The 27417-nt window shown below is 38.0% G+C and overlaps 2 protein-coding genes across 2 annotated transcripts in view; both read right to left on the reverse strand.

The window, feature by feature from the left end:
* The window catches only part of ltn1 (listerin E3 ubiquitin protein ligase 1), a 31968-nt gene extending 9603 nt beyond the window's left edge, over nt 1-22365 (reverse strand). Inside the window, exons 1-24 of the mRNA XM_088921853.1 lie at nt 22255-22365; nt 20931-21134; nt 20404-20502; nt 19013-19243; nt 18719-18771; nt 18056-18236; nt 16971-17144; nt 15478-15668; nt 14642-14789; nt 13333-14136; nt 12767-12808; nt 12263-12452; nt 11665-11904; nt 10807-10960; nt 9537-9687; nt 8773-8977; nt 8266-8428; nt 7937-8041; nt 7328-7470; nt 6129-6264; nt 4529-4673; nt 2028-2241; nt 668-905; nt 131-211 (exon numbers count right to left, since the gene is read on the reverse strand). Of these exons, the coding sequence (XP_088777979.1) occupies nt 131-211; nt 668-905; nt 2028-2241; nt 4529-4673; nt 6129-6264; nt 7328-7470; nt 7937-8041; nt 8266-8428; nt 8773-8977; nt 9537-9687; nt 10807-10960; nt 11665-11904; nt 12263-12452; nt 12767-12808; nt 13333-14136; nt 14642-14789; nt 15478-15668; nt 16971-17144; nt 18056-18236; nt 18719-18771; nt 19013-19243; nt 20404-20502; nt 20931-21134; nt 22255-22296 (4334 nt within the window). The 5' untranslated portion in view covers nt 22297-22365. The remainder of the gene's footprint in view (nt 1-130; nt 212-667; nt 906-2027; nt 2242-4528; nt 4674-6128; nt 6265-7327; nt 7471-7936; nt 8042-8265; nt 8429-8772; nt 8978-9536; nt 9688-10806; nt 10961-11664; nt 11905-12262; nt 12453-12766; nt 12809-13332; nt 14137-14641; nt 14790-15477; nt 15669-16970; nt 17145-18055; nt 18237-18718; nt 18772-19012; nt 19244-20403; nt 20503-20930; nt 21135-22254) is intronic.
* Nucleotides 22366-23151: 786 nt separating this feature from the next.
* On the reverse strand, nt 23152-27386 carry rwdd2b (RWD domain containing 2B). Its single transcript, XM_088921292.1, has 5 exons — nt 27307-27386; nt 26597-26814; nt 25670-25737; nt 25095-25457; nt 23152-23753 (listed from the first exon to the last, which is right to left on the reverse strand). Exons 2-5 carry the CDS (start codon nt 26801-26803, stop codon nt 23507-23509), a joined length of 885 nt encoding a protein of 294 aa, XP_088777418.1. The 5' UTR covers nt 26804-26814; nt 27307-27386; the 3' UTR covers nt 23152-23506.
* Between the last annotated feature and the right edge of the window lie 31 nt (nt 27387-27417).

The following is a 27417-nucleotide window of genomic DNA, read 5'->3' on the forward strand; positions in this document are numbered from 1 at the left end:
AGGAACTGAACCCAGGGCCCCAGTGCTGCAAGGCAGAACTGCTAACCACTGAGCCACCATGACTCCCCCGCCAAAATTAGTAAAGCCGTATTGAGACTGTGCTGGGGTGTTATAGGTTAAAGACACTTACAAGGATGGCTCTTCGCCCTCGTCATCCTCAGACCTGGAACTGTCACTCTCACTGTCAAACTCTGGAAGCTGAGGCATCACCCTTGAGAGAAAAAAAACAAATTTAAATCTAAAACAAAGTAAAACACATGTAAGTAAACTTTTTAAATTTCCAATTATAAAACAGAAAGAAATATAATTTATCTGTCATTTGTATCACAATTATTAGCATCAATAGATTTACTGTAATGATTAATACACTTGTACAGATTCTACGGCAGGCATGACTTTTCATTATTACTAATGAAGCAATTACCTGTGTCACAAAAAAACTGAATCTTTAAAAGTAACTTGCTGGGTTCACGTGTGACTGGAGATTAAGTAATCACATTGAGTGGATGTAATATCAGATAGAAGATGTTAAAGCACCACTGCAATTTTCAAATTTTATCTCATTTACTTAAAAAACAAAACTCCTGAATAGCACGACAATATGACTGTATTAGTTTCCAATTAAAGAAGGGATAATAATTGGTTCACACACTAACTTTCAACTTACTTGTTCAACATCTGGAAGACTGCGATCTGGACAGGCCTGGCTTTAAACAGCAGGAGTGGGGCAAGAGTGTTAAGTAAAGTCTGTAATTTATCTGGCAGGTTTGTTCTCTGTCCTGCTATAAACCTGGGAGGCAGTTTATTTTGGATCAGTTGCTGAACTGGAATATAACTCAGGGCATCGCCTAAAGCCTTCAGTACAGGAAGAGGGAAGAGGGGATCATCTGGTTCAGTAAACTCTTCTGTAGAGAGAGAGAACAAGAGATTAGTTCATTTTTATAATACATGTAGATTAAACTAAAACTGAGGTGATAATGCCACACATCAATTATTCTGAAAATGACTGCTATCACTGTATAAAACAGCCAAATTTAATTCATTTCTCCATGAATTAAATTTGATATCAATAAGCTTTTTTGAAACAGATCCAGCTGCAAACACAATGCCTTTGCAAAAGTATTCACCCCTACCACTAATCTCATATTCTGATGAATAACAAGTCATCTGAAGTTTTTCAAATGAACATTTTTATTCAAAAATGTAATAATCAAACTGAATATTCTTATTGGTGAAGGATGTTGAATGTCAGAAAAATCTGCAAAAAGGATCAACAATGTGAAAGTTACTGATTACATATGTATTCAGACCCCTAACTAAATACCTGGGTGGAAACATTTTTGACAGTAATTCCTACTATAAGTAGTTTGGAAAGGTCTCTACCAACTTTGCACAGCTGATAGCTGATGAACAATTGTCAAGCCTCACCATACACTGTCTTTAGGATTCAGTCCAGGAGTTTGACTGGGCCACTCAAGGATATTCTCTTCTTCTCTAACCCCACCAGTGTGGTTTGGTCTAGTGCATCAGTTTATTGTTCTGCTGAAATCTAGATTCGCCTATAGTAATATTCCTAATGATGGACTTCACTGTACTCGAAGGAAAAAAAAACTTTATTCTGATCTGTGCGGTGATCTGTGTTCAAAAGCTCCTTGATCTTCATGGTTCCTGTAACTGCCTCAAGCTGTGCTGTTCACTTATCACATTTACTAAAATAAAGTATATCACAAAGGCATTTTTTTTCTTGGTTTTAGAACTATTGGTTACACCAGCATTAGGTGAAACCAAAACATCACAATAGTGCAAAGTGTCGGGTAACAGGCTTGCAAGTGATTTTTCATAATTTGACAGTTTGAAAATGCTTTTGTGCAGTACTTTTCATCGCTGTTGAATTGTAACCCTAGTTTCTCTATTCCTATTAAAAAGCTTGAAAGTGTCTCGCACTTTTATTCTACACACAGTTTCAGTATTCAAAAGTAAAACTGGAGGCTAAGAAAGAGATTGAGCAAAAGAAGGACTGTGCTCACCTGTGATCTTTACCAGCAACGGTAGAAGCAGGCTATGCACTCCCTCAGCAAAGAACTCCTCCCATTCGCTCATCAGGTTAACTGGGAGGAGCTCCACCACAGCTGCAGGGGGTGCTGTGAAAAATCCACTCAGAGCCACAATTAAGTCACATGTCTGGCACACAAACAGCTGTACCCAAGGATTCCAATACAGTGAAGTGTTCTCACTTGCAGTCTAAAAGAAAGGATGGGAAGCAATCATTATTGGAGCAACACTTTTTTTGCAACATTAGTAAAAGCCTGTAATAAAAGTGTTGGAACACATCGCCAGCACTTTAATCCTTGCAAGGATTAGCTTAACTGAAAAACAAAGTACTTATTAGACTTTTCTGGAGGCTTTCAAAATATTGATAAGGACTCATAATTTCAACCAAAAGTGCTACTCAAAAATCACTACAATCAAAATAAAATTAGACAGAATATGTGTGAAATCATTAAAATTCTGCAATACTGAATAAATTGTGGGTGGCACAGTGGTTAGCATTGCTGTCTTGCAGCTTTGGGGCCCTGGGTTCAGTTCTGGACCTGGGCTGCTATGTGCACGTTTGTATGTTCTCCCTGTGTTCATGTGGGTTTCCTCTAGGTGCTCCAGTTCAGTTTCCTCCCACAGTACAAAGACATTCTGGTAGGTTAATTGGCTTCTGAGAAAATTGGCCCTAGATGTGTGTGCACGTGTTTTTGTTTGCGTGTGTGCGACTGGCATCCCATCAAAAGTGTACCCTGCCCTGCGCCAGTTGCTTGCTGAATTGGAAGAAACAGTTAGAAAAAAGATGAATAGATTCTGAAAAACACTCACTTTAAAATCCTTTTGACCCAGGAGGAGTGGCAATATTTGCAAAAACAAGGTTAAAAAAATCTTACAATAGATCTTACAATATCGTTTGCTTGTTTTTCTGGCTATACCATAGGTGGTTTAAAGGGAAGGTAAAACACATGATAAAACGTGTGTTTCTGATGATTTACTCAGGATAATGAACTTCATGGTAAATCATTAGAACTACAATAAAGGATAGAGATTCAACACATCCGAAATACAGAGGCAAGGGAGAGAGAAAACAAGGAAAAAAGACAAAGAAACAGAGAAGACAAAGAAAGGAAAGAGAAGGAATATCACCACCACCCTCCTCTTTGAGCTTGAGCAATGCAAGAGGACCTTTTTCTGACTTCTTCATGACTGGAATCTAAAGCATGAAGTCTAACTTAGTTTAGGAAATTTTGGTTTCCTATATTGTGCAATACTCAGGACTTCTATCCTATTTTATTTTGGGGTGGAGCGTTGGATCTGTGGCTGGAAGGTTGCCGGTTCAAATCCCATGGCTGGCAGAGGAATCCTACTCTGTTGGGCTCCTGAGCAAGGCCCTTTACCCCAACTGCTCCAGGGGTGCTGTACAATGGCTGACCCTGTGCTTTGACCCCAAGCTTCTCTCCCTGTCTGTGTGTCTCATGGAGAGCAAGCTGGGATTTGCGAAAAGACAAATTCCTAATGCAAGAAATTGTATGTGGCTAATAAAGTGATCTGATCTGATCTGATTTTAGTGCTCCATTTTTAAAACAGGAATTGATTCCCATTCACTTTGGGGCATCAATGTTGGAGGAAGTTAAATTTAATTATGTTTAGGATCCTTTACTTAAAGATGCAGATTACTCTAATTTTTTATGGTGTTTCCTAGTGTTTTCTAATTACAGGACTAGAATTGTGGGTGTTCTAGGTCTGTAGGCCTCCTGATCACATACTGTAGATTTGTACATGTATGTTATAATACTTGGGTTATTTCCTGGCCCTGCTAACTTGTAATAATATTATATATAATGTATATATAAAGTATGAATGGTATGGCGATTAGCACTGCAGCCTCACAGCTCTTGGGTCCTAGGTTCGCTTTTGGTTTGAGGTGCTATCTGTATGGAGGACGAATGTTCTACTGGGTTGCATGGGTTTTCTCTGGGTGCTCTGCTTTTCTTCTCCCTCCCTTAGACACATCCTAACAGCTAACTCTAAATTTTCCATGTGTGTGCTGTGATAGACAGATATCCCAGTCCTTCCTTATGCCCTATACTTCCAGGTTGCTATGACCAAGATTATGCATATATTTATATTAACTTATTTTAAGATCTTAACTCTTAAAATACATTTTAAACTTCTTTGCATTTAGTACAAACACTTTTATTAACCAATTTCTCACCAGAAACAACAGCTTTTATTGTTTAAAAACAATATATAAACTGAAATTGCAAAACTTAATGATCAGTTGAGTCTGTTTAAAAAGAAACACAGGCAAAACCTCCAGTTTCACCTTTCCTTTTAAACTAAGAAATGTGAAATAACCACTATCAGAGAGAGTTTTATATCCTAGTCTTTCATAATAAAATTTGAATAACCACTTTTCCATGAGAACATTTTCAACAAGCCTCCTGACAGTGAAAATACAAGTGAAAATTGAAATGAACTGACATAACCTTACCTCCAGCCAAGCTAGCATTGAGCAGAGGATGAAATCCCACTGAGAATCTTTCAGAAAAGATGGAGAGTGACTTGACAGCCAACTAAGGAAGCGAATCATTTCTACATTGAGAGCCAAGAGTTCTGGAGAAGCCTCCTTTAGGTCACTTGAACACAAGAAGGAAAATCAGATGACAAAGCATGTCTTTAACATTAGCTTGTAAACTGAGATGTAGTTAGTAAAAGGGAGCAGAACACTTTTGATTACACATAATTTAGCTAAACATCCAATTTCTATGGAGAGCAAAAAAAAATGAAAACATATACTGCTGTGAAAAAATCTTAGCTATTGTAGAAACAATCAGGAGTCACAATGTATGTATATTAAGAGCATCATCAAATAACTCAATAATTAACTCAAAGCTTTCAGAAGAATTTTCTGCTATTATAGCAAGTTTATTAACACTGCTTAGCTTGGGTGAGAAGAAAAAGCTTGTCACTTAAATCCAATAACTCACATGAGTCAGTCTTCAAAAACCTTATCACAGCTAATAAGATGTGTTTGAGTAACTAATCCATCACTTTTACTTATTAAATCTACCTGCTGGGTGTTCTTCGTCCTTCTGTTCCACAATATATATTCAAAAAGGTGAATTTAGTTTTTTTATGCTGCAAATTACAGATCTATCAGGATGAACTATTATGTTAAAACAAAATAGCTGAAATCATTTGTGTTTTTAATTACCAAAAATTTTCTACACTTACCAGGGAAACAGATTTGAAATATTCTTTACAATAATTATTTTAAAATAATTTTGAAAAAATATTTTACTGGATTGAAGAATTAAGGCGGGAGACCTTAATTTACAATAATACATTTTATTCAGTCATACTTTCCAGCTGTTTCAAAAACAGCTGGAGATGCAGTGAATCCCAATGATTAATATTTTGATTAATATTAATATGGTTAATATTTTGGAAGATTAATGGACCAAATAGGCCTCAATTTATCCTTGTTCTTTCCAGCATTCAAATAACATTTGAGGATTTGAATGTGTTTAATTCATTTTTTGTGACAGCAGAATTCAGATATCGGATCTGCAATAACCTAACTTCCGTCGGTGAGAGACGGAAGAAAAGCTACAAGTGCAACAAAACTGTCAATTCTAAAGTAAACTACTCTGGCTACTTTTAGTGACACTTATCATATACCAGAGAAGGCTAATTCTTAAGACCACGGATATTATTTACTAACAAAATAGAAACAAATACACTTCAAGACTGCCATATATAAAATCATAAAAGTAATCAATAAGGTTAACCTCAACGGTTCTTTCAAGCAAGCAGAACAGAAGCACAAGTGAAATGATGTTAATAGTCAAGTCTGCACTGCTATAAGAGTTTGTTATAACTAATTTTGAATACATGGAACATGTAAGCCAAATTGTGATGGCACAAAAGATGGATTTTTAAAGAACACAAGAAGGTTCAATGCTGATTTAATTAAAGAATTAATTATGGTATTATAGTTTTATGATCGGCATGAATAGCATAGTGAATTTAGCAGACTTTGCAAAAATAGCAAATTCTGATATAGAACTTTCATTTTAAAAATCACTTACAAATTAAAGAGAAATGACTCCTCTTTGCTGTTCCTCCACTCCATCATTGTGGTAAGAAATGCCAGTAAGACTTCCTGGTCTACAGTGATTTCACTTCTTAAACAGCAGTGGAGGACAGCTAGGCACCCACGGCCACCTACAGCAGCACAATGTTAAAAAAAAAAAGATTTACGTAAAAGGACGAATCCATCTGAATATGAGATCGAAGAAAAAGGATACCAAATAGGTTTTTATTCCAGTCTCATCTATTGTCTATGATGTCTACACTCATCTTAAGACTGCAAAGGTTTTGCCACTTTGCTTTGTTCTGGTGATTGTATTGCAAAATTACATTAGATTTCCTCTTTTCTTGATACCACTTAATACTGACCAGTTTTTAATAAAATCACCTCATTTGGAATTGTCCTGTTGGTTTTTAAAAACTTGGTTCTTTGGCAACAACTTCAGTACCCGCATGGAGGGGGAAAAGAATAAGACAGGTAAAAGTGCCCCTCTAACACTCACACCTGCAGAACCATTTGTTATCTGACGTGCTGTAAACTGGCACACGCGTCTCCTGGCAGGCGCCTCACTCATCAATGCTACTGCAAGCCCACAGGCTCCTGGCAAACTGCAGTAATCACTGTTTCACTTATGCCCAGCAGTGCGTAGCCAATCTGTGCAGCTGCTTGGGGAAATCATGGTTACTGCCAGCCCATAACAGGGCCCCAGCTGTAACTTGTGATATCTGGGTCATAGACCTCAACCTGCTCTTGAGACAAGCACCTTTACTGATTTAGCTGCTCAGGAGGCCTGAAAATTGTGCATTTTTATACTGTTAAGTGGTTTTCTTTCCAACTGCTTTCAAAAATGGTCGTGAAATCAATAAGCTTAAAAACCTCAGTTATCACTATGAGCAAAGCACTCATTTTAACCACTTGGAAGAAGTTAAAAGCAAAAGGTTCTGAAACTGAGTGTACAACACTACAGACGAGCTTGTATGGACAAAGAGCACACAAAGGAAATAACCTAACCATCTGAGTTCTTCTCCTTAAAATATAAATACTATTACTGAAAGGACAATAATAATTTGAAGAAAAATATTTTAAACAATTTCTTTAAGGAATTAACTGTGTGGTTTAATAAACAGTGTCATTAACTTTCAACATGATACAGCTATTATTGGCATTACTGAATTAAAAAACACATTTAGCACTTACTTTGAATGCTGGAGAGACTGGTCTCTTGCCACCTCATAAGCTCTGCAATGGAGAGAGCCACTAATGACTCCTGTTCATCTCTTGACAGGAACGAACAGAGGCCTTGGATGGTGGAGATGTTTTGTTCGGTCAGTGGGAAGAAGCTAAGAAAAAGCAGGAGCGGTTATTATCATCCCCGTTTTCACTTGTATAAAATGTCTTGACGAGCCAGTTTAAATCATGCAGCACATTTCCTTTTCTTGCCTATTGCACATTTTTCACAATGTCATCACAGCAATAATCTTTTCTTGCAAGGAGCTTTTAAAAATATTTCCCAAAACCAATTACAAGGACTATGGAAAAGTTTTATAAAGTTTTAGAATAATGTATCTCTGCTGTCCTGCTTGAGTCTATGATCTGACACATGTAAGCCCCCTATCAAAACCAAAGGAATACAACCTTTACAAGATTCACAAACCAAGCAGTAATGGGTGTATGTAAGCACAACTGTAACTTAAACAATGGCAATAAGACTTTGTAATATGTAACATTTAAACATATGTAACATTTTTAAAATGCCGGCAACATTTATCAATTTTATGGATTAATCACTTCACGTGAAGCCCTTACCTCTCTACTGTTCCATATAGGTTCTTAATGTCATAATTCCTGGGGCCTCTTCTTTCAATGTATTTAGCCAGAGTCAGGGCCCACAACGAGCCTTCCTCCAAAGACCTAATTGAAGAAGAAATTCTGTTTGAGAAATTCAGCTTTTGGATTGTTTTGGGAAGTGATTTTATCAGACCCCCGTTATTTTGAGAGAAAAGTTCACATTTATATGAAAAAACAATAGATGAAGCAAGGGGCTATAACAAACGAGATAAGAAGCACAGAAAAACCCAAACAAAAAAGTTACTGTCAATTAAAATAGCATTTAAAAGATTATGGTAAAAAGTCACCTAGAATACAGTGTTTCAAGCACGTCACACCATGCTCCACTCTCTCTACTAATTCTGTCTTGTGTTATGTTCATTTCTTGAAGTATTCCATGATATTCCGATACAACAGTAGGAGAATATTCCATTTCTTCGCACCACTGTAGGGCATAAAGGATTTCTGAGACTAATTAGAAAAACAGAAAGAGTAATTTCATTAGACATCAAATATATCACTATCAAATGCATACACTTCAAAAAAGACTATGCAAAGTGAAAAACAAAAAAAAACAGGAAATATGTACCAAACTTCCCCTTAAAAATGCTTTGGGAAAATAATGTGAAATGAATTAGGCAAAATCAGTTCTTTCTCATCAATACCACATAAAGATGCTCTTAGATCCTCTCAGATATGCTTATTCCCATTTCATAATAGGACGATAAATCTCTAACAACTCAATGAGGAAGATAGGCCTCTTCTTGCTTGTAACTTTTCTTATGTGAACTTGATCTCAAAATGATCTGTATTACCTGTGCGCTTCATGTCAGGAAGATGAAGAGAGTCTTTCTCATGAAAGCTTTCCAAGCTTGAAGCAGTGAAGATGATTCGGCCCAGCAGAGCTGAGGCACAGAGGTGACTGGGAACCTTAAGAGAGGCACGAAACTTCCACACCTCCAAACACGGATATTCACAATTTACCCGCAGCCTCCCAGATAGCAGAGGATATTTCAACCACTGCAGAACCAAATTGACAAAACGCAAGTTATACAAAATCAAGTTTTCCAAGACAAGGCTCTTCATTAGTAATTTACGTAGGAAGGACATGATTCCAAAAAATCATTCTCCACAAAGTATTGCTAATCTTACCAATACACCATTTCAGGGTCTTTCAAACACATGCAATTACAGCCTCTTTTCAATCAGATGAAGAAACAGTTGTTAAATAAAATGAAAACCTGAATTTGCACGAAAAGGAAAAAAGTCTCCAACTACTTACAAAGCGCTCTTAGCTGTAGCACCACTTTTTCTGGTTCTTACAGCAGTTGTCAGGGTTAATTACACAAACTGTTAACATTTAGTGTATAAAACCCCCCATGAATCTGTATACGTGAGGTCTTGCTTTATAAAAGACTACAAATCAGACTTTCACATTAGAAGAATGAGTCACTGGATACTTCATAACTCATAATATAAAACCTTTTAGAAAAATCCCCGCACTTATTATTAAAGCAAAGATGGGATTACGGCACTACAGAAACCTACAACGTCTGATAACGTGCAATTTTCTCACAACCTGTGGAGGCAGTGCCCGTCTCATCATCTTCCATTCCAAATCAGTGGGTGTTAAACAAGAAAGGAATTTTTCCAAAAGCTTATGGCTGGATTTATTGGCCTTTATGAGGGTTTCTGCCAAACTCTGCACAGCAGAAACAAGTACTTGTAGGCTGAAAAAAAAATTCAAATCATATTTCTAGTCAGTAAACAGTCACTTAAGCATCCCCACAATGTCATTTCACAGTCCAAGCCTGCCATTTCCATCTCATTTAGATGTTGTGCTTAACACATGGCTTTCAGTGTCACAAAATGCATGCATTAGCACTGCATACTAAGCAGCCAGTAACCACAGATTGGGGGTACTTGAGATATCAGGGTAACTTTAAACATTATGGCAAGGATATCAATAAGATAAAAAAGCAATTGCACTCTGCATAATGCTTTCATCATCTCACGCTATCATTACAATAGAAGGCTGGCATCTTATCTGTCTATCCTAACACCCAAGTGTCCTCAGTTTATTGGACATCATCACAAAACTGAAGCTCCCAAATTTTGTTTCTAAGAAACAAAAATAACAGGGACAAAATGAAGTCTCGTCTCTGATTCCGTTTACGGCTACAAGAATAAAGTTAAGAAAGAGCTTTACAAGTACAGTATATAAATATAATCTAAATACAGACCATCTTAAAACTCTTTAGGGCTTATAGAAGACTAAAAAGTTTGCATTATTTTCAGAAGCCTCATAACTCAAAATTCATTGCTAACGCCAACCTATTTTTCTTCATTTTCAGTTACACTGAATCCCATTTTATGATAAGGACGTCCATCTGTTTTCAAAACCCACTTTGTCTAACAGTGTCATGATGAGCTGGAGCCTAGCAGACACTAGGCACAAGGCAGGATAAACAAGGCGTCTGAGTCCTATTCTGCAAAGCAAGCCCTAGGCAGTGATCAGAATACATTTACTGTATTAACAAAAATGTTTGTGATATTTTGCAATTCACATAAAATATTTGTAATTCATAATATTAATATGTATTTGTATGCAGATTCACACATTAATCATGCTTAAATCTACAAATGTAGCAGGATTTTGTTGCAAATTAAATAGGGCTAAATGACCTATCTTGCGAATTTTATTGCTGTATTATCTTATTTGCTACAAAGCTGATCCAGATTGCTTGAACAACATGTCTAGGCAGTTAAAATAGTCTTCTGACTTTCCATGTGCCGTTAAGCGATTCAAGCATAATGTTCACCAAGAAACAAACAAAAAAAACAATTACCTTTTCACACCAAAAGATGAATTCAGAATTTGTTTCTTGACCCAAAGTGCAGCACTGTGCAGGAAGGTCCCTTCATTAAAGTCTGTGTCCAAACAGCTCACCAACGAGTGCACTCCAGTGAAACAAGTGTGGCTAAGCTTCTGAAGGAGCGAATCTGTCACAAACAAGCCAGCAGGTCACCAATGCTCACAAAGAAGACATGATCTGTTATACGAGTTGTCAGTATGGAAAGAAAAACTGCATTAGATGAGCACAGTGTTTATTGCAGGACTAGACAACAATGGTTCAGCAGGCCTGGAGTCATGCATGTTTTACAGAAACACGTAGCACCTGGCTCAAATAAGTCGTTATGAACAGAGGTAGAATAAGAACAAAAGGCAACAATAGCCTACAAACATTGGTGTTAATATCTGATGCATCCTTTCAAGATAGAGATCCGAACTGCTGACCTGTGCAATGCCTAGTAGCAATACTTCTCAGATGTATATAGATCAGCTCATTGTTTCATTAGATGGCAAACTAAAGAGAAGTTAACTAATAGACAAGAGCGACTCTATGTTTAATACAAACAAGAACATGGCAAAACCAGCTCAATCCAAAATTCAATAAAAATTAACATGAGGAAAAAGTCTACCTGCAAAAGAGGTTAAAATGCGATGTGAAGGAAGCATCCCTCCTTCCACATACCACCAAATCTGTAACAGGCACTGAAAACGTGAGTTGGGAAACGTTATAGAGAGGCTAATACAAGCCAACTGAACTGCGGCATAAAGCCATTCAAAAGAGAAACTGCCCAAAATTCAGAAATAAAGTGCGACAGCTGTGTATTCATGAGAAAAAGACTGTCAATGTTATTACCTGACAGGTGAGTAATTTCCTGTCCTTGTGCACACAGCTGAAATAAAGTGAGCAGAAGCTCCTCGGCCGACGACAGCAGCAGGCAGTCCTTCACAGAGCCAAAGAAGTTAGAGGCCACATCACAGATGAAGGACACCAGAGGCTCAATGTTACCAGCATCAGACAGATTTTTAGCTTTCGACAGAGTGCTGTGGAGCTTATCGATGATTTTTTCCACATAGGCTTCGCCAATAAGAGATTCTGTCAAAAAAAACAACAGAAACAAATACTTGTGAAGACGCCTGTGCTGAAAAAAGTAAAACCAAACAATTAAATAAATCACACTTTAAGAGCAGTCATAACAATGTTGTCTAATCACTAAAACAAGCATAAATGTATCTGACACCAATGCCAGAACCTTAACAGAAATGTAGATAAGCAATAAAACTTTACAATTCATAAGCCTGGTATAGAGTACTAAAGGAGAATGAAACACAGGATGGACTCCTTCAATATGGGCCACTGTGATGCCTTCTCAGGAAGTTGTTGCAGTAAAATGTACTGCATCAATCCCATTTAATTTTTGTTTTGTCTGTTTTTTTATTAGATATTTACTTACCATTTTGAACGTGCTGTGATAGCGCCATGCTAATTAGAGCCCAGCTGTCTGAATGGCTGGGCTTCATAGCAGAGATCTCTTTCAGCCCTGTGTCACACAGGGCCTCTGCCAGCACCACCAGTTTCTCACCCAGCACTCCTCCTTTAAGCCAGCCTGAAGTGGCTTCAAACGTTGCTGAATCTGCGCAGGCCTTAAACACAAAGCATCGGCTTTTAAGAAGGCAGCTGTCCTCAGCTGCACCCAAAATCCTACAGACATTTAATTCAGCAAAACAAAACACTTGATTTAAAAAATCCAATCCTCTAGAAACAACAAGACAAATGACAAGAAAAATGTATTAAATGTATTTATACTTAAATAAAAAACATTCTGAGGTCCATCATTGGAGTTTGACCAATACAAGAAATAGAAGCAATGTTATTCCAATATTCTAAAAGCCAGAGGCATCTTTCCTCAAAAAAATGAAAAGAATATAATGAAATGAAATGAAAATGAAAAGAGTACCTTTTGTATGATCTGAAGTAGGATTCCCCATTTAAGATCCATCTAAAAAATGTTAGCATAGGAAAAAGATTAGAATTTCAGAAAAAAAACAGCAATACTTTTTTCCCCCCAATATTGGTAATCCTCATGAGAAAGGTTTAATAAAGTTGTGATCAATAATTTTGACTTTCTTTCAGCTCAGTAAACTCTGTTTGAACTGCTGAAATACCTTTTAGCACTTCAATACACTAACTACATACACAAGACAAACCAAGTTACACCATCTTAATTACTTTTATGAATGTAATTAACATACGGTTAAAGAAGTAAAGGTTTATGACCTGTCAGTTAAGGAGCATAACAACAGAATTAGAATCAAAGATAAAGATTATGTCAAAATGATGTGTGCTCAAAAAGCTACACAAATAATCTCCTTGCTTTACTCAAACCAAAAATCCCTTTATTATATTTTTACGTCTTGTAAATGATGGTATTTGCCCATAAAATATTACCTCTTACATCTGGTGTAAGCAAGGTTTTGCACGACAACAGATTTTAGATAATCTCTGCAGGTAAAAAAAAAATACCTTAGTAATATGATCCAAAATGAGCCTTTTTTCCTCCTTGGTGCTGCAGCAGTGAAGAACACTAAACACCATATTGACTAGGAAATCTGTGTCTTTTCTATGGTCTTGTTTGAGCCACATGATTACTTTCTGCAAAAGAAACTGGACGGCTGGGTTCTGAGCTACTGCGCTCCCTAGCTCACCACAGTTCTCTGGCTCACCACTCTGCCCCAGGACCCTTCCTTCCATCCGATCGTGGGTGTCCAGGAGCACTTCAAAGAGCCGTCGGGAGGAGAAGGAACCGACGAGCAAGGAGAGGAACTTCAGGTGTTTTTCGGAGTTCTGCTCGTTCACGTACACCATGTTCAGTTCTGCCAGCTGGCACACAAGTTCTTCCAGATGCCCCGATTTCAGAGGCAACTGCTCGGAGCACAGCGGCACATGCTTGCTTTCCTCCTCAGCTGGCTGATCTTTCACATCCCCCTCCTTCCCGTCGGAGCCTTCCAGACCGGAGAAGCAAATCCTCACCGCTTTCTTTTTGGACTGCTTCCTGGTCCCCCCTGGGTTCTGCATGGCCTGCAGTAAGGTCGAGATGCCGGAGAGCGCGCCTTCCTCTGCGTCAGTCCTGTCGACCTGCTGCACGCAAAGGCGCATGAGCCCCTCCCAGAAGTCTGTCAGGAGCCTGTGGAAAGTGTCCCCCGAGACGCTGTCACTTGCAGAATCTGCTCGTTTTTCCCAGGAAACCAGCATGTCCGTTACATGGTAGAAAAGAGGGCCGCCCTGCAGCCTAGGGTTCTTCAGGGCACAGTCCACCAAGGGCAGGAGCTGTACAGGGGGAGGAAAGTTTGAGTTATACTTCTTTCTTATCTTGTAATTCTCAATTTTAGACTGTTGTGAAGTCTGAAAATAGACTACACGGCGGGGCTTGAGTGAACCACTTCTTTCAAATTTTCAACCACTTCATAAATCAAAAAATAAAAGCAAAAGTTTTGGAATACATTAGCCTAATATTCCATCCATCCATTTTCTAACCACAGGACGGTGAGATAGCATTACCCTAATACTATATTAGCAAATACTTCAATTGAGTATTTGAGTACAAATGAGTATATTTAACTGATATTTCAATTGAGCAACTGTGTACTGCATGTGATACCATACCTTGTCATAGCATAATAAGCAAATTCAGAGAACTGATAGCAGGTATGGCAGTAACATACAGTTTAGCATTACTTCAATTTTAAATTGGGGGTCCTTCATGATTTCATTCTGTAAAAGTCTTCAAAACTCAAGCTCTGAATAGTTAGTTCAGTGGAGAGAGTGCTTTTACCTGGTCTGCGATAAGCATCTGCTGGATTTTACGACTCTCCTCCTCCTCACTACAGTTCTGCAGAAGACTAAAACGAAGGCACTCCATGGTGGCCAAAACAATGGCAGCACTCTCAGAGGGACTGACCACAGCACGCTCGCTTGATAACCTAGAAGAAGGGAGCGAATAAACATCTATAGCAGGTCCTCGGCAACATCTGCATAAAATACGATCGATCAAAAGGCACCCACATTTTTAATGAACAACTCACATCTTTTTTTCTTTAAACTGGGGTAGATTTTTTGTCAACAGGCAAAATTACATGCTAGAACGTTTACTGAATTCTTCCCTTTTATTTGCAGTTAACTTGAATGAAGCCTAGACTGAACCAAAAGGCATCAGGCAATCAGAAAATACCTGGGTGGACATATAAACCTGAGAGTCTGATATTGGAAAGGTGTCACATTTCTATTTTATCCAACTCATGAATTTCTATGCAATATTTTCCCTTCTCTCTATCAGTAATGTTCCAAACTAAGGCTACAGAAATGTCTATCACATCCAGTTTCTTCTACCATCAAAATACATAAACCTTCTACTTTTTATCCATGCAGGTGATCATTAGTGATGTCCTTCCTGTTGTAATTTATGAACTGAGATCAGCTTGCCCTGTCAAGCATAAGATATGTTGGAAAACAAATATGAAAGATTTCTAGTCTCCACACCAAAAAGAAACAATATTCCTGTAATAAACATGGAGTAGTGAAACTACATTTTACTATTTTCACAATTTGGATTAACTTCATGCTGTATGATTTTCTTTAACTGTAGAGAACTGGAGAGGAGTGGATTCTTACCCAAGGATAATGGAAGTGAAGAATGTGTTGTAAAATTCTAGTTTGGGGTCGATGACTTCACTGGGTAACTTACTAACAAAAGGCAGAAGGTTGGGATGTAAGACTGTGGCTAAGCCTTTGCCTCCTTCTTTGAGCAAAAGCCACAATTTTGGCAAAAAACCTTTCTTTGAGTTAACATAATTCCAGCAGTCCTGAAAAACACAAAGCACTGTTAACACAGAAGAGCAACACTCAAAGCAAGCTTACGACTACAAGTATAGAACACTGACAAACATCAATGTATTTTAAATGCATTTGCAAGCAGACAGCAGACAAAAACACCACTCAGACATCCTCTATAAAAGTCTGTTTTGTTCATTTCTCAAAATGAAAAATCCTTCAAAATAATACAGATTACTAAACAAAAGCAACTAATTATTAACTTAACTCTCATTATAGTTCATTTCAGACCAATGAAGTAAAATTTGGGTTCACATGTGTCTAAAAGCCACACTTACGTGCTAAATATTAATTTAGGTGCAATCAGGTGAGGAAAAAGCTTTCAAAACTTCCAACAAGCTTTTAACTACAGAGGAAGAAACTACTCTTTCAAAGATACTGGGCAATCTATTTTTAGGATGGGAAAATATGTAATGTAATGTTTGTCATATCTCTTGTCTGTTGTCCCCACAATCTGCATTTTCCTGCTACAATAGTTCATTTTGCATTTTGTTTTGCATTGTGCTTGAGTGCCTTTCTGTTCAGGCTGTGGTATGAACAGCCATATTAAAATTCCAGAAAGAATTTTCTTAAAAGTACACAAAGAAGCTGTGAAGAAAGGAAGCTAGCATTTCAAGAAAGAAATGGCGTTCATAGCAGAACAGTCTTCCAGATAATCAATTTACCAGACATATCCTTCCCACTCACTCAGCTTTCACAAGTAGTTTTTTTCTGAGACATTACACTACAGTGTACCACTTGGAGCAAACACAAACTATGAAAAGCCAAAGAGAAACAGAATAAATTATCTTATGAATCAAAAAGAAATTATTACTGATGACAGGCTGAAGGAACAGAACCTTTTTAGTCTCTAACAGGGAAGACTATGAGAGGACCTGATACAAATATCAAGAATTCAAAATCCTCAAAGGAATTCAAGTCAACTCAGCAGGTTTCTTACATATTAACAGTGAAACACAAACCACGGGACATAAGTGTAAAAGGCACTGAAGTGCATTTAAAACCAAGAACATGAGGCATTTCAACCCAGAGGGGTGTGGCAGTATGGAACACACTTCCAAGTCATGTTGCTGACGCAGACATCTTGGCTTCCTCCATAAAACAGGTGGATGAGAACCTTGGGTGAATTAACAACTAACAAACTAATGAAATGGGCACCATGATTTCCTTGTGTTTATAACAGATCAGATGTTTTTACTGATACACCTGGGACAAATTCCTTAAAACTATAGTCTTGAGAATTCCTGTGGCAGCAAATGAGCCGTTGTACTCACGGGGATGTTAGTAATGATGTGAAGAACTGCCTCCCACAGGGAAGGCACAACCACAGGGTCAGTGTCATCGATGCTCAGCAGCACTGCAGGGCAGGCCCGGCTACCTTCGTTCTGGATCAGCTCTGGGGTCCGTTCACACAGAGCGGCCACAGCTTCGAAGAAAGCCCCCCGGATCTGTAAGATCATGTGCCTAGTAAATTCTTAAAAGATTACACATTTTCTTTACACAATCTGCACCAATAAATATGTTAATTATTGCTTACACTTATATAGCACTTTTCTGGAAACTCCACTCAAAGCGGTTTACAGGTAATGGGGACTCCCCTCCACCACCACCAATGTGCAGCATCTACCTGGATGATGCGACGGCAGCCATAGTGCACCAGAACGCTCACCACACATCAGCTATCAGTGGGGAGGAGAACAGAGTGATGAAGCCAATTCATAGATGGGGATTATTAGGTGGCAATGATTGGTAAAGGCCAATGGGAAATTTGGTCAGGACACCAGAGTAATACCCTAATTCTTTTCGAAAAACACCCTGGGATTTTTAATGACCACAGAGGGTCAGGACCTCGGTTTTACGTTTCATCTGAAGGACGGCGCCTTTTCACAGTATAGTGTCCCCGTCACTATACTGGGGCTTTTGGACCCACACAGACAACAGGGTGAGCACTCTCTATTGATCCCTCTAACACCTCTTTCAGCAGCAACCTTAGCTTTCCCAGGATCCTGCTTGGCTTCAGTGGGTTGCCAGTTGTGAGTTGCAGGGCGATACAGCTGCTGGATATCTTACATTTTATTCATATATTTATTAGTTAAGACAGCTGGCTGAGTCTTACAGTCCAGACACCACTAGTACCTACAAAAACATACAACCAAATGAAACTCGGCAAAGGCATATGCATTTTTTTCTCAAAAACAATTCTGGGTAAGAAAACTTTGCTCCTGTAGCTTACCACAAATAAAAATGTTTATTTTGCATTGTTTTGTGCAACTGACTTCTCAAAGTGTTTAGAACAGCAATATTAATAGTAGCTTTAAATAACATTCACAGCATCAATACAGTTTAGTAGAATGATTACCTGTGAGGTTTTGTGTTTGCTGTATTTCCAGAACTTGCTTTGCGATATGAGCTGAGTCAGCCTCTCTGTCAGACAATCAATTTCTTGTTTGGGCAGTGTGACGAGAAGCTTCTTTACAGCTAAAAGAGAGCTGGTAACCAGACGGGCATACTTAGCCTCTCTTTCTTCCTCTGGTACACTTCTGAGCAAAGACAGAAGACATAAGCAACACCTTTTACTTTCTGAGTTTAAGGTGATATGATTTATAGGCCTGAATTGGATGAAACAGTTAGAAAAATGAAAAATGGAGGATATACGATTTAAAGTAGGAAGCACGTTACCATGAAAAAGGCCTATGATCGTTCCAAACATTTAAATTGACAACTTAATGAGTATTCAGAAAATTTGTATGGTTAAAACAGCTGCTTTTTACATTTTAATCCATTAAGTGCTTTATTATGATCTTTGCAAACTTAATGCACCAGGCTGAATTCTGTCCTAAAATTACACACTAATACACAACCAATTATTGACAATATATTAAACTTTCAACACCACATTGTTTCTCACACGGAATCTATGTCTCCTATCTCAGTTTTAAATGCTGTCATTTACCAGGAAGAATAAAGCCAACTAAAATAAAGGAAAAGGTTTGATTAGTTTAGTCAGAATGGGAAAACGTACTGAGGATCACTGAGTGTATCCGGAGTTTCCTTCAGAAGGTTATCTTGAAGAATCTGGGAAGAGAATCACAGATCATTTTTTAACAGCCCCGTAGAAATGTATTTTAACTTCAGTTTATTCACAATCTTTCCAAAGCCAACAAAAAACTAAAAGGCTGTTTTTTTAATCAATACCTTTGCATATGAAAACCACATGAATACAAAATTGTTTCAACAGAATAGCTAAGCTGTGTCAATAAAATTAAGACAGATGACCCTGAAAGGATTTCTATTGGAAGCTGTTTTTCATACTTACATTCAGGACTTCTTCCTTGCAAAAGGCTAGAGCCTCCGATTGCTTGCATATTGGAAAAGCAGCTTGAAATGCAAGGTTTGCAGCTGATGCTGCAGGGGAGTAAGTATCACACTGTGCAATTAACCAGTGTCCCATGATGCTTTTCAAGTAAGGGGCCAGATTCCTCTTCACTTTCAGAATGAGCTGTTCAAAAGCCTGCTGTGTGGCTTCACGAACACGCCGGTCATGATCCTGTTTAAAAGGACACAAACTCAGAAATCCAGGCTATTCTACAAAACCGGGGGAATATTGCAAAAAAACTGCATATTGTTGCCATCCAGAGTGAAATGTCACATGCCTAAATTAAACAAATACATTTATCCAGCAGCACTGTATACTTGTATTGAAAATAACAGTAAGAGATGAAATTTTGGGCATGGTAATCTATTAATATTATATTAACATAATTATGATCTATGAATATTTCTGAAATCTTGAAAAAAGAATTTAAGGCAATTTTGTGCATAACTTTCCACAGTGCCTGACAGGAAAATTAGACCCAACTGGAAGAGCTGTGTCTCTCTAACTTAAATCCCTGCAGGTTGAAGACTGCACAGGCCCAGTAAATTACAAGAAACCACTGCCTGCACATTTCAGGCCAAACTCAGCAGCACTCTTACAAACATACGTTACTGCTTGGACACTCCAGGTCACGGCTGGCTAGTAACAGGTCCCCGGCTCAAACCCTTGATCACAGAACTCAGCCTGTACTCAGGCAACCACCTTATTCACTTAAGTCATTCAGGAAGCTCCAAATGAGTTGGTACCACAAATTGCTTTATTTGACCTTTCCTCTAGATATAAACAATTATTATTGTAAAAATGACAGATGGCAAGGATTACTTATACTTTTGCTAAAATTTAGACTGTCTTGGTGTTTTTTTCCCTCCTCAACAGCTGTGTAAGGCTGACATGTAAATACCTATTTACAAAGGTATTTACCCATTATTTATGCTTGAAAATCTTCTTATATTCAGGCCTAGCATAATCACTGCCAGTTACCTATTTCTTCACCTTTGACTTTCTATATAATTGAAGCCTTGTTTTCATGGTAGTTATTGGGAATTTGAAGCTATTTGTCTAGATTAAGTGAAAAACTATATTACTGCACTGCACTCTCTAAAGTGATTGAGCCATTTGGAAGCTCAAAAGTGTAGCGTACAGAAAACAGGGCACCATAGACAGCTTTCTATTGAACCAAGTGTATAACAATATCAAAGCTAAGTTTATGAAAATGTACATTTTTAGTACAAGTATCTAGAAAGGAAATAAAAGTTTCCAGATACGTTTCAGGACACAGAGACTTAAAACTTTGACTTTAAATAAGGTACTATAAGCTCTCAAAGTCTTACCACTGATATCTTGCAGTATATCCTGGGCCAGTAAGGCAGAACACCTTTCACAATCTCCGAATCTCTCTCTTTGCACATTGCCCCAAACTCTTGCACTGCCTTAAAATAAAGCATTTTCACATAAGATTAAGAATGGTTAAGCAAAGGAAGGACATTTTCTTGAAAGAAGCCCTAGTGTCAGCTTCATTTACAAAATAGTTGGCTTGTTATTTTTATTTGGGAGTTTCAATTAAATATAATACAAAACTCAATCAGTGAGTATCTGGTTGTGAGGAACATATGAAAGATACATATGAAAGTTATTAAAGCAAATTTAGAAAATAAGACTGGCAGTCTCTGAAAAACTGAAGACATAGCACTGCTAGTGTTTTCTTCTGTTCAGCTGTACATACATGGTCTTTTTTCTATCCTTTTAGCGTTGCTGTAATTTTAGAAAATTGTGCTAACAGTGAAATAAACAGTAATCAGATTTTTTCAGACCCTTATAACGATCTATTCTAGACAAACAAAAAAAAATTGACATTTACCTTTAATTTTGTAACCGTGTCCCTTTTTGAGAGTTTACGCAAAACCATGCGAAAATCAGCATCCACAAGACTATCAATTTCCTCCACGCCATGTACCGCAGGGACGTAGCCCAGGTCAGCTGATGACGTGCTGAACCCCACAAACCCAGGCACTGACCCCCTCTCTCGCGCCAGCAGCTCTGCGGCCCTGCCACTGCTAGACGGCTATAAATGAAATGGGACAAAAAAGCATCATTAGGACTCAGGGATGCAAAGGGATGCCATGAACCAACAGCCAAATGCTGAAGATCCTCCCGTTCAAAATAAAAAAACATTATGAAGAGCCCAAATTTTAACAGCAATAAACCTTTCGATGTCACATGCATTTCCGCCGCTTTTTCTACTTGATCTCAGGGCTAACTGGGCAAAATGTTCAAAAATGTACTTTTGAGCACTCACTGAACTTTGTGAGAAAAAAAAATCCAAGATGGGCTTATAAAGTTCATCAGCTTCTCCGGTCTTGATCACAGTGCCATTTGTAATTAATTCTTCCTTAGTTAATCCCTTAAATTTCCAAGCAATCTTAATTGAAGTAGAACACAAAGATGCTTATAAAAGTACAAAAACATTCATTAGTTGTGATTGGTCCTTTTTTCTTATCTGATTAACTCCAAAGTGACACACAGCTGGTGATAAGCTAGTCTTATTTTTTTATACAGTGGCATTAAAGGTCACTAAAAGTTACCTTTCTCAAAACGACATGAACAACATCTGTATCTCTATGAACAAAAATATCACACACTAATCATAAAATACAAACAAACTGTGCATATAAAGCTTTTGATAACTTCATATTATTGCATTCTTTTCGATTTTTTAACTCCTGTGCAAGCGTCGCCGCTTGCTGGGAAAAAGGGCCACAATAATCAGTTATCACCAATTGGTAAATTGAATGCTTACCACAAGCGTTGTTATTTTAGTATTTTAATATAATCTACAATTGCCATATTTCGTTTCTTTCTCTTATGTATCGCTCCAACACTAAAATCCATGATCGCGTAGGGAGAACATCAGAACTCAGACACAAGACTAAACACTTTGACAGATACCGACACGACACATCCTGGTAGAAATATTTTATGAAACGACCGATTTTTTTTAATTATTGGAAGTTATATACACGATCTTATAAGCTCCAGAAAGAAGTTATATAAGCAGATCTGTCATTGACAGTGTCAACGCACATGGGCTGAATAATCTAAAAAATACAGGAATGGATTTGGACATTCAAGATCCTTGGGAGACGTACAAATCAGAAGTGGTCATTAAAATGGAAATAACTTACCCGAACATTTCCTTTTGTTCGCTGTTTATTCTTCCCTCCCATGTTTTAAAGGTTTAAAGGTCTACGAACTTATTCACTGTACAATAGTGACGCTCTAGACAGAGACATGAAACTAGCTCTCCTCTGCCAGCACTGCTTGTAACCAGGAAGGTCGGGACGGACACGGAAACACGTATACCACTTGTGGCTAGATGTGTACATGAAGGAAGCCATCTTTAGTACTGGCACAAGGTGACGTGTTTCCAATTCTGAAGTCTGGAATACCGAGGATAATTTTAACTGTCCCCTGCAGTTGATAAAACAGTCTTTTTAATCAAAATCCCCAAATGATTATAGATAAATTATATTTAAGGCATGTCAGAAAGTTTGTATTTGCACGTTGCTTTCACGTTATATAACAACCTTTTAGCCCGCATTAAGTATACTGTAACGCAACGGGGGCTCCGGCGGGCGCCCTTGCCGCATCAGGTCGGCCCCACACCGTCCGGGGCTCGAACCCGGGACTTCCGCGTCTCTCTGCAGCGACCTAGCCCCGTGAGCTAAAGAGAGATCTCCCTACTGCCCAGTAGCTGTAGTCCTGCTATCACAGGGAAGGGCGGTGACGTCACCTGCTCTGGTAAGCCGGCTCTTACACAGTACCTGTCGGCCGTAAGCGTTACAATACCTTTACACAACGTGAATAAATAGGGTGACTATTAACATTTTTAACTATACCACATATTTTATGGCTATTTAATGGCTTTTGTGTAAAATATAAAGTTTAGAAAATTAAATTTGATAAGGCCAAGTAACAGTAAAAATGCAGTCATCTCACACATATTGTCCCCACAAGTTTTATTTTTAAAATTGGCAATAACAATGCTATTTATGCCATAAAAACCACAGTAAGAGGAGCTGCGTAGTTCAAATAATTTTTAATAAAATGTACAATCCTGGAACTGAAATGGGGAAAAACAAAATTCTTAAATGTGAAATTTTAGAACTTTACTTCCAAAAAACAATGCAATAATTGTATAATGGTCAAGCTAGTTTCTCGGCATTATCACTATCCAACTTAATTTGCCTCATTTATAATGAGTATTTTCTTGGTTTTCATTTTTACAGTTCAGTAGTGGCTGTACACAATATAACAACAAGTCACCAGTCTCAACTGCAAAAGCTAGAGCACCTTCAAAAAGATGTGGAACAATTAATCAATAATAGCATTTCATACTAAAATAATGCTCTTCATATACAAAGTGTTTAACATTAGCTACCTTCCTTCAATTCCAAAGTAAAGCTGAAAAACATCGCCACAGCCCTTCTCACTCAAAAAATGATAGAGCTGCCCAAGGTCCATGTGATTTCCCCTGTTTCCATGTGCATCAAATATCGCTTCCTCAAACCCAGTGAATCGACGATGCAAATCGAGCTCTATGGGAGCATCGACACCATCCCTGTCCAGAGGAATGTCTTCCCTATGGCGAATCATGATTCTTTGCCACGTCAAACGCCTAACCCTAGGAAATAAAGAACAGAAAAGAACACTATTAACATTTATTACAAAATGTTAACCATTTTGTACAAGTGGATGGGTCTGATGAGTGTTGCTACCAAGTCATGAAACCACTTCAGTCTAGAAGAGGTTTCCAAATTCTCTGTAATTTCACTGACCTGAAAGCAAAAATACATGTAAAATGCACACATTTCCAGGATATTTGCTGCAAAAACAAATATATTAAGAAATAAATAAGGTTAATGATTCAAGAGGGCAAGGATCATTCCCACTTTCTTCTGCATTATCTATGAAGAGACGTAATTCTGGTGCGGTAGAAGTAACAGCTAACTTTCCAAAATCACTGGTCATGTAAGACTTCTGGGCTGCTTAACTTGTGAAGGCTAGTCCAGTGCAGCTCCTCCCCTCTGGATTCTGGGCTATGTTATTTCAAAATGGAATTCTGTCAAATGGGTTTGTATTTGCCAAGGTGTCCTTGGTTGGTCTTGTTAAATCTCTACTAAGCAAGGCTGGGTCTGGTCAGTACTGGGACGGGAGAGCTCAAAGGAAATTACTACAATAAGTGATGTTTGTGGACAAGCAGAATTTTTAAACCAGCGTCCCATTGGTGACTGGGTGCCATTGTGCAGTAGGTGGTGCTGTATTTCAGATGAGATGTTAAACTGAAGTCCCATCTTCTTTGTCCCAGAAAACGTTCAAAAGAGTAGGGGAACTAACCAGTGTCCTGGTTAAATTCCACCCTAATGTTCCTCCTAAAGCTTCCCTTTGTGTTAAGTAATTTGTGTTCTCTATCTTTGTCTAATCTGAGTGCTGAGTAGGGTAGCTGGCACATAATGGCAGCTGTACCTCAGTAATGGATTAAATCACCCCTGCATTCCGTAACATTTTTATGATCTTTTAGGATTTCCTTATTAACATCTACTGCCTGTCATTTTATCAGTAAGAGCCACATCAGGCCACCACTTTTTGCTTCTGCTCCTTTAGGTGCCAAGGGGCTCAGGGTGACACAAAATAGCAGATAACCAACATGGCTGTCATCTCTCCTATACTTCTATAAAGGTTTTATGTCAAGGTGATGGACTATCTGAGATTTCAATTTGTTGGAATATTGAAAATAAGAAAAATACCCCAAATGTAAAAACCTGCAACAAAAACTCATTGACTGATTTGTTTATTTTATAGAATTCATGCTGTTTTCAAGTCCTCCTCTCCTTGCATGCACATTCAAAACAATGTTCACAAGCAACAAACCAAGTACACATCAATGAGACAATATTGATTTGGACAAAGCTTAAGATCTTTAGTGAATGGCTCTTTAAAACTAGATTTAAAAGATTAACTATACCTTGCCCAAAACTCCTCACAAGCAGACCGGGGTCCTTCAACACACACGACACCAGGCTTCCCAGGCATGCTGAACCCAGTTAATCCCAGCTCTTTGGACCAGTCCAGAATATTCTTCCTCTTCTGCTTGTTGTAAATGTGATGGCTGTAAATCCAGAGCCTCGAAAACATATTTTCTAGCACCGAAGAATCCACCTGCTTCTTCAGAGCTGGAGTTGGGATTTTATTCATATAGAGATGAGCATTGTCCTTAACCCATTCAATCGCAGCCAAGACACAGACGTCCCCACAGCAGGTATCATTCAAGTATGCATTTAGATCTGTATGTAACTGAGTCTGTTGTGTCCTATTGAGTTCTGAAGACCTAAAAAGAAAGCACAATGTTGGAAGGGTAAGGGGTGAATGGTTATAATATTACTCTGTATATTATAATATATAATACAGTATATATATATACTCTGTATATTATAATATTACTACTCTGTACCTTTCATTTTGTACTTGTTTCTTATTATGTATGCTTTACCATGATTTAGTTTTCATCCTTTACTCAACACCCCTTTCTTCAATACATACCTGACAGTGATTTCTGGTAGAACTGTGGGATAGTTTACAAGATAGGAGCAGGAGATTGAGAAAGTCACCTGCAACAAGAAACAGCCCATGGAAAATTTTCCGTGCCACTACAGCAAAACCATCTACCAACATGGTAGAGGCAAGAGTTTCTATTAGCAACAAAACTTCAGAAAGATAAAGGGTGGATGTGTAGAAGGAATTATAGCAGGTGGCTGTCTCAGCATGCATAGGCTGAAAAGGAACAAGTAAAGGTTTATTCCATACTGTAGAGAGAAGAAAAGAAACACAATGTTTCGGCTGTGGAGCCTTCTTCAGATGCCGAAACGTTGTGTTTCTTCTCTTCTCTTTTCAGTGTGGATGTGTATACTAGGATCCTGAAGAGCTACAGTCCAGCAGGTCTTATAGGTCACCATTAAATAATCACACTTGAAAAGACTTCTAAAGTGCATAAATTTGATCAACTCAATAAACTAACTGATTCAGTCAAGTCAGGAATTTACAACTGTGATTCTTGTGAGTTATGAGGTGTTAGCATTTTCATTTCCAAATATTTCTCAACCACTTAGTCGGTTAGAATTTCTAAAACTTTATTTGTCATCATAACAAAATTGTTTGAAGTGCTCAAAACATGACTGGAGGCTGACCCAATATAACCTGTCGTGAAAATGAAGCTAGACGCAGATTTAACAGTTATGTACCTAGAGTATTAACCATGGCTAACAACATTTATTTCAGTCAGCAAATATTTTCTCAAAACGGATCAGTGATGACTGTACAATCAAGGGCTACTGCTTGTAAATTGTGCTTTAACCGCTGTACACTAACAGGTTTAAGGTGAAAACAAGCTGGTGTCGACTTGTTCCTTATTGGTACAATTATGCAAGCGGAAAGAAGACAATGTCTCATGTTGCAGTGACCAATATTTACCAGGTTCTCACTGTTAATGTCCAGTTTTTGCTGTATGGTAAACTGAGGCCTGGAGGTGGGAATGGCATTTGTTCTACCTTCAACATAGTCTCTGAGCTCTGCTAAAGCCAGCTGGTCATCAAGGACCAACTCTTCCTGACTAGGAAACATGCTCAACAGCAGCTCAATTTCAGAAAGCTGTTTGCCTGCTTCTTCTATCCCAGCCATGTCTAAATTATCTGCAATAAAAGAAAAAACAGACACCGACTTGATTTTAATACATGAAACAGGAGAATTAGCAAGATTCCTGTTGCACTGCATTCTGCAAAATCTGAGGTTTCAGGGGAATGGTATTATTAGTATTAGTCGTAATACTATTATATTATACTACTAACGCTAATTTAAAGACGCTAAAGAAATAAAGTTTTAAAGATTCGATAACTTCACTATGCAGATACAAAATCAAGGTTTTTAAGATATGTTTTAAGTTTAAAACATTAAGAAATGTGAAATACTAAGATAATTATACCCAATAAAACGTAACAGTGCGTGTGACAAAATTATACAATAGTATCATTGAGAACTTTACTGCGGTATTAATGCTGTTTTTATCTTCTTATACCTTTTCAGTTAACACAGTTATTAAATACTTAAAGGCATGGTTCTATGCTTTTATGCAGAAGTAATAAAACATATCAAAGTTGAACTTGATTTTTAAAATTGTGAATTACCTCAGCGGATATGTATTTTTAGAGCCACTGTAACATTACCCAGACACAATCAAAACAAGTCCACGTTTTGACGTTGAACTGATTCCGGGATCATAGGAAACACGTGCTCTG

This window comes from Atractosteus spatula, chromosome 7 (genome assembly GCF_055471065.1).
Source record: "Atractosteus spatula isolate fAtrSpa1 chromosome 7, fAtrSpa1.hap1, whole genome shotgun sequence".
NCBI classification, from domain to species: domain Eukaryota; kingdom Metazoa; phylum Chordata; class Actinopteri; order Semionotiformes; family Lepisosteidae; genus Atractosteus; species Atractosteus spatula.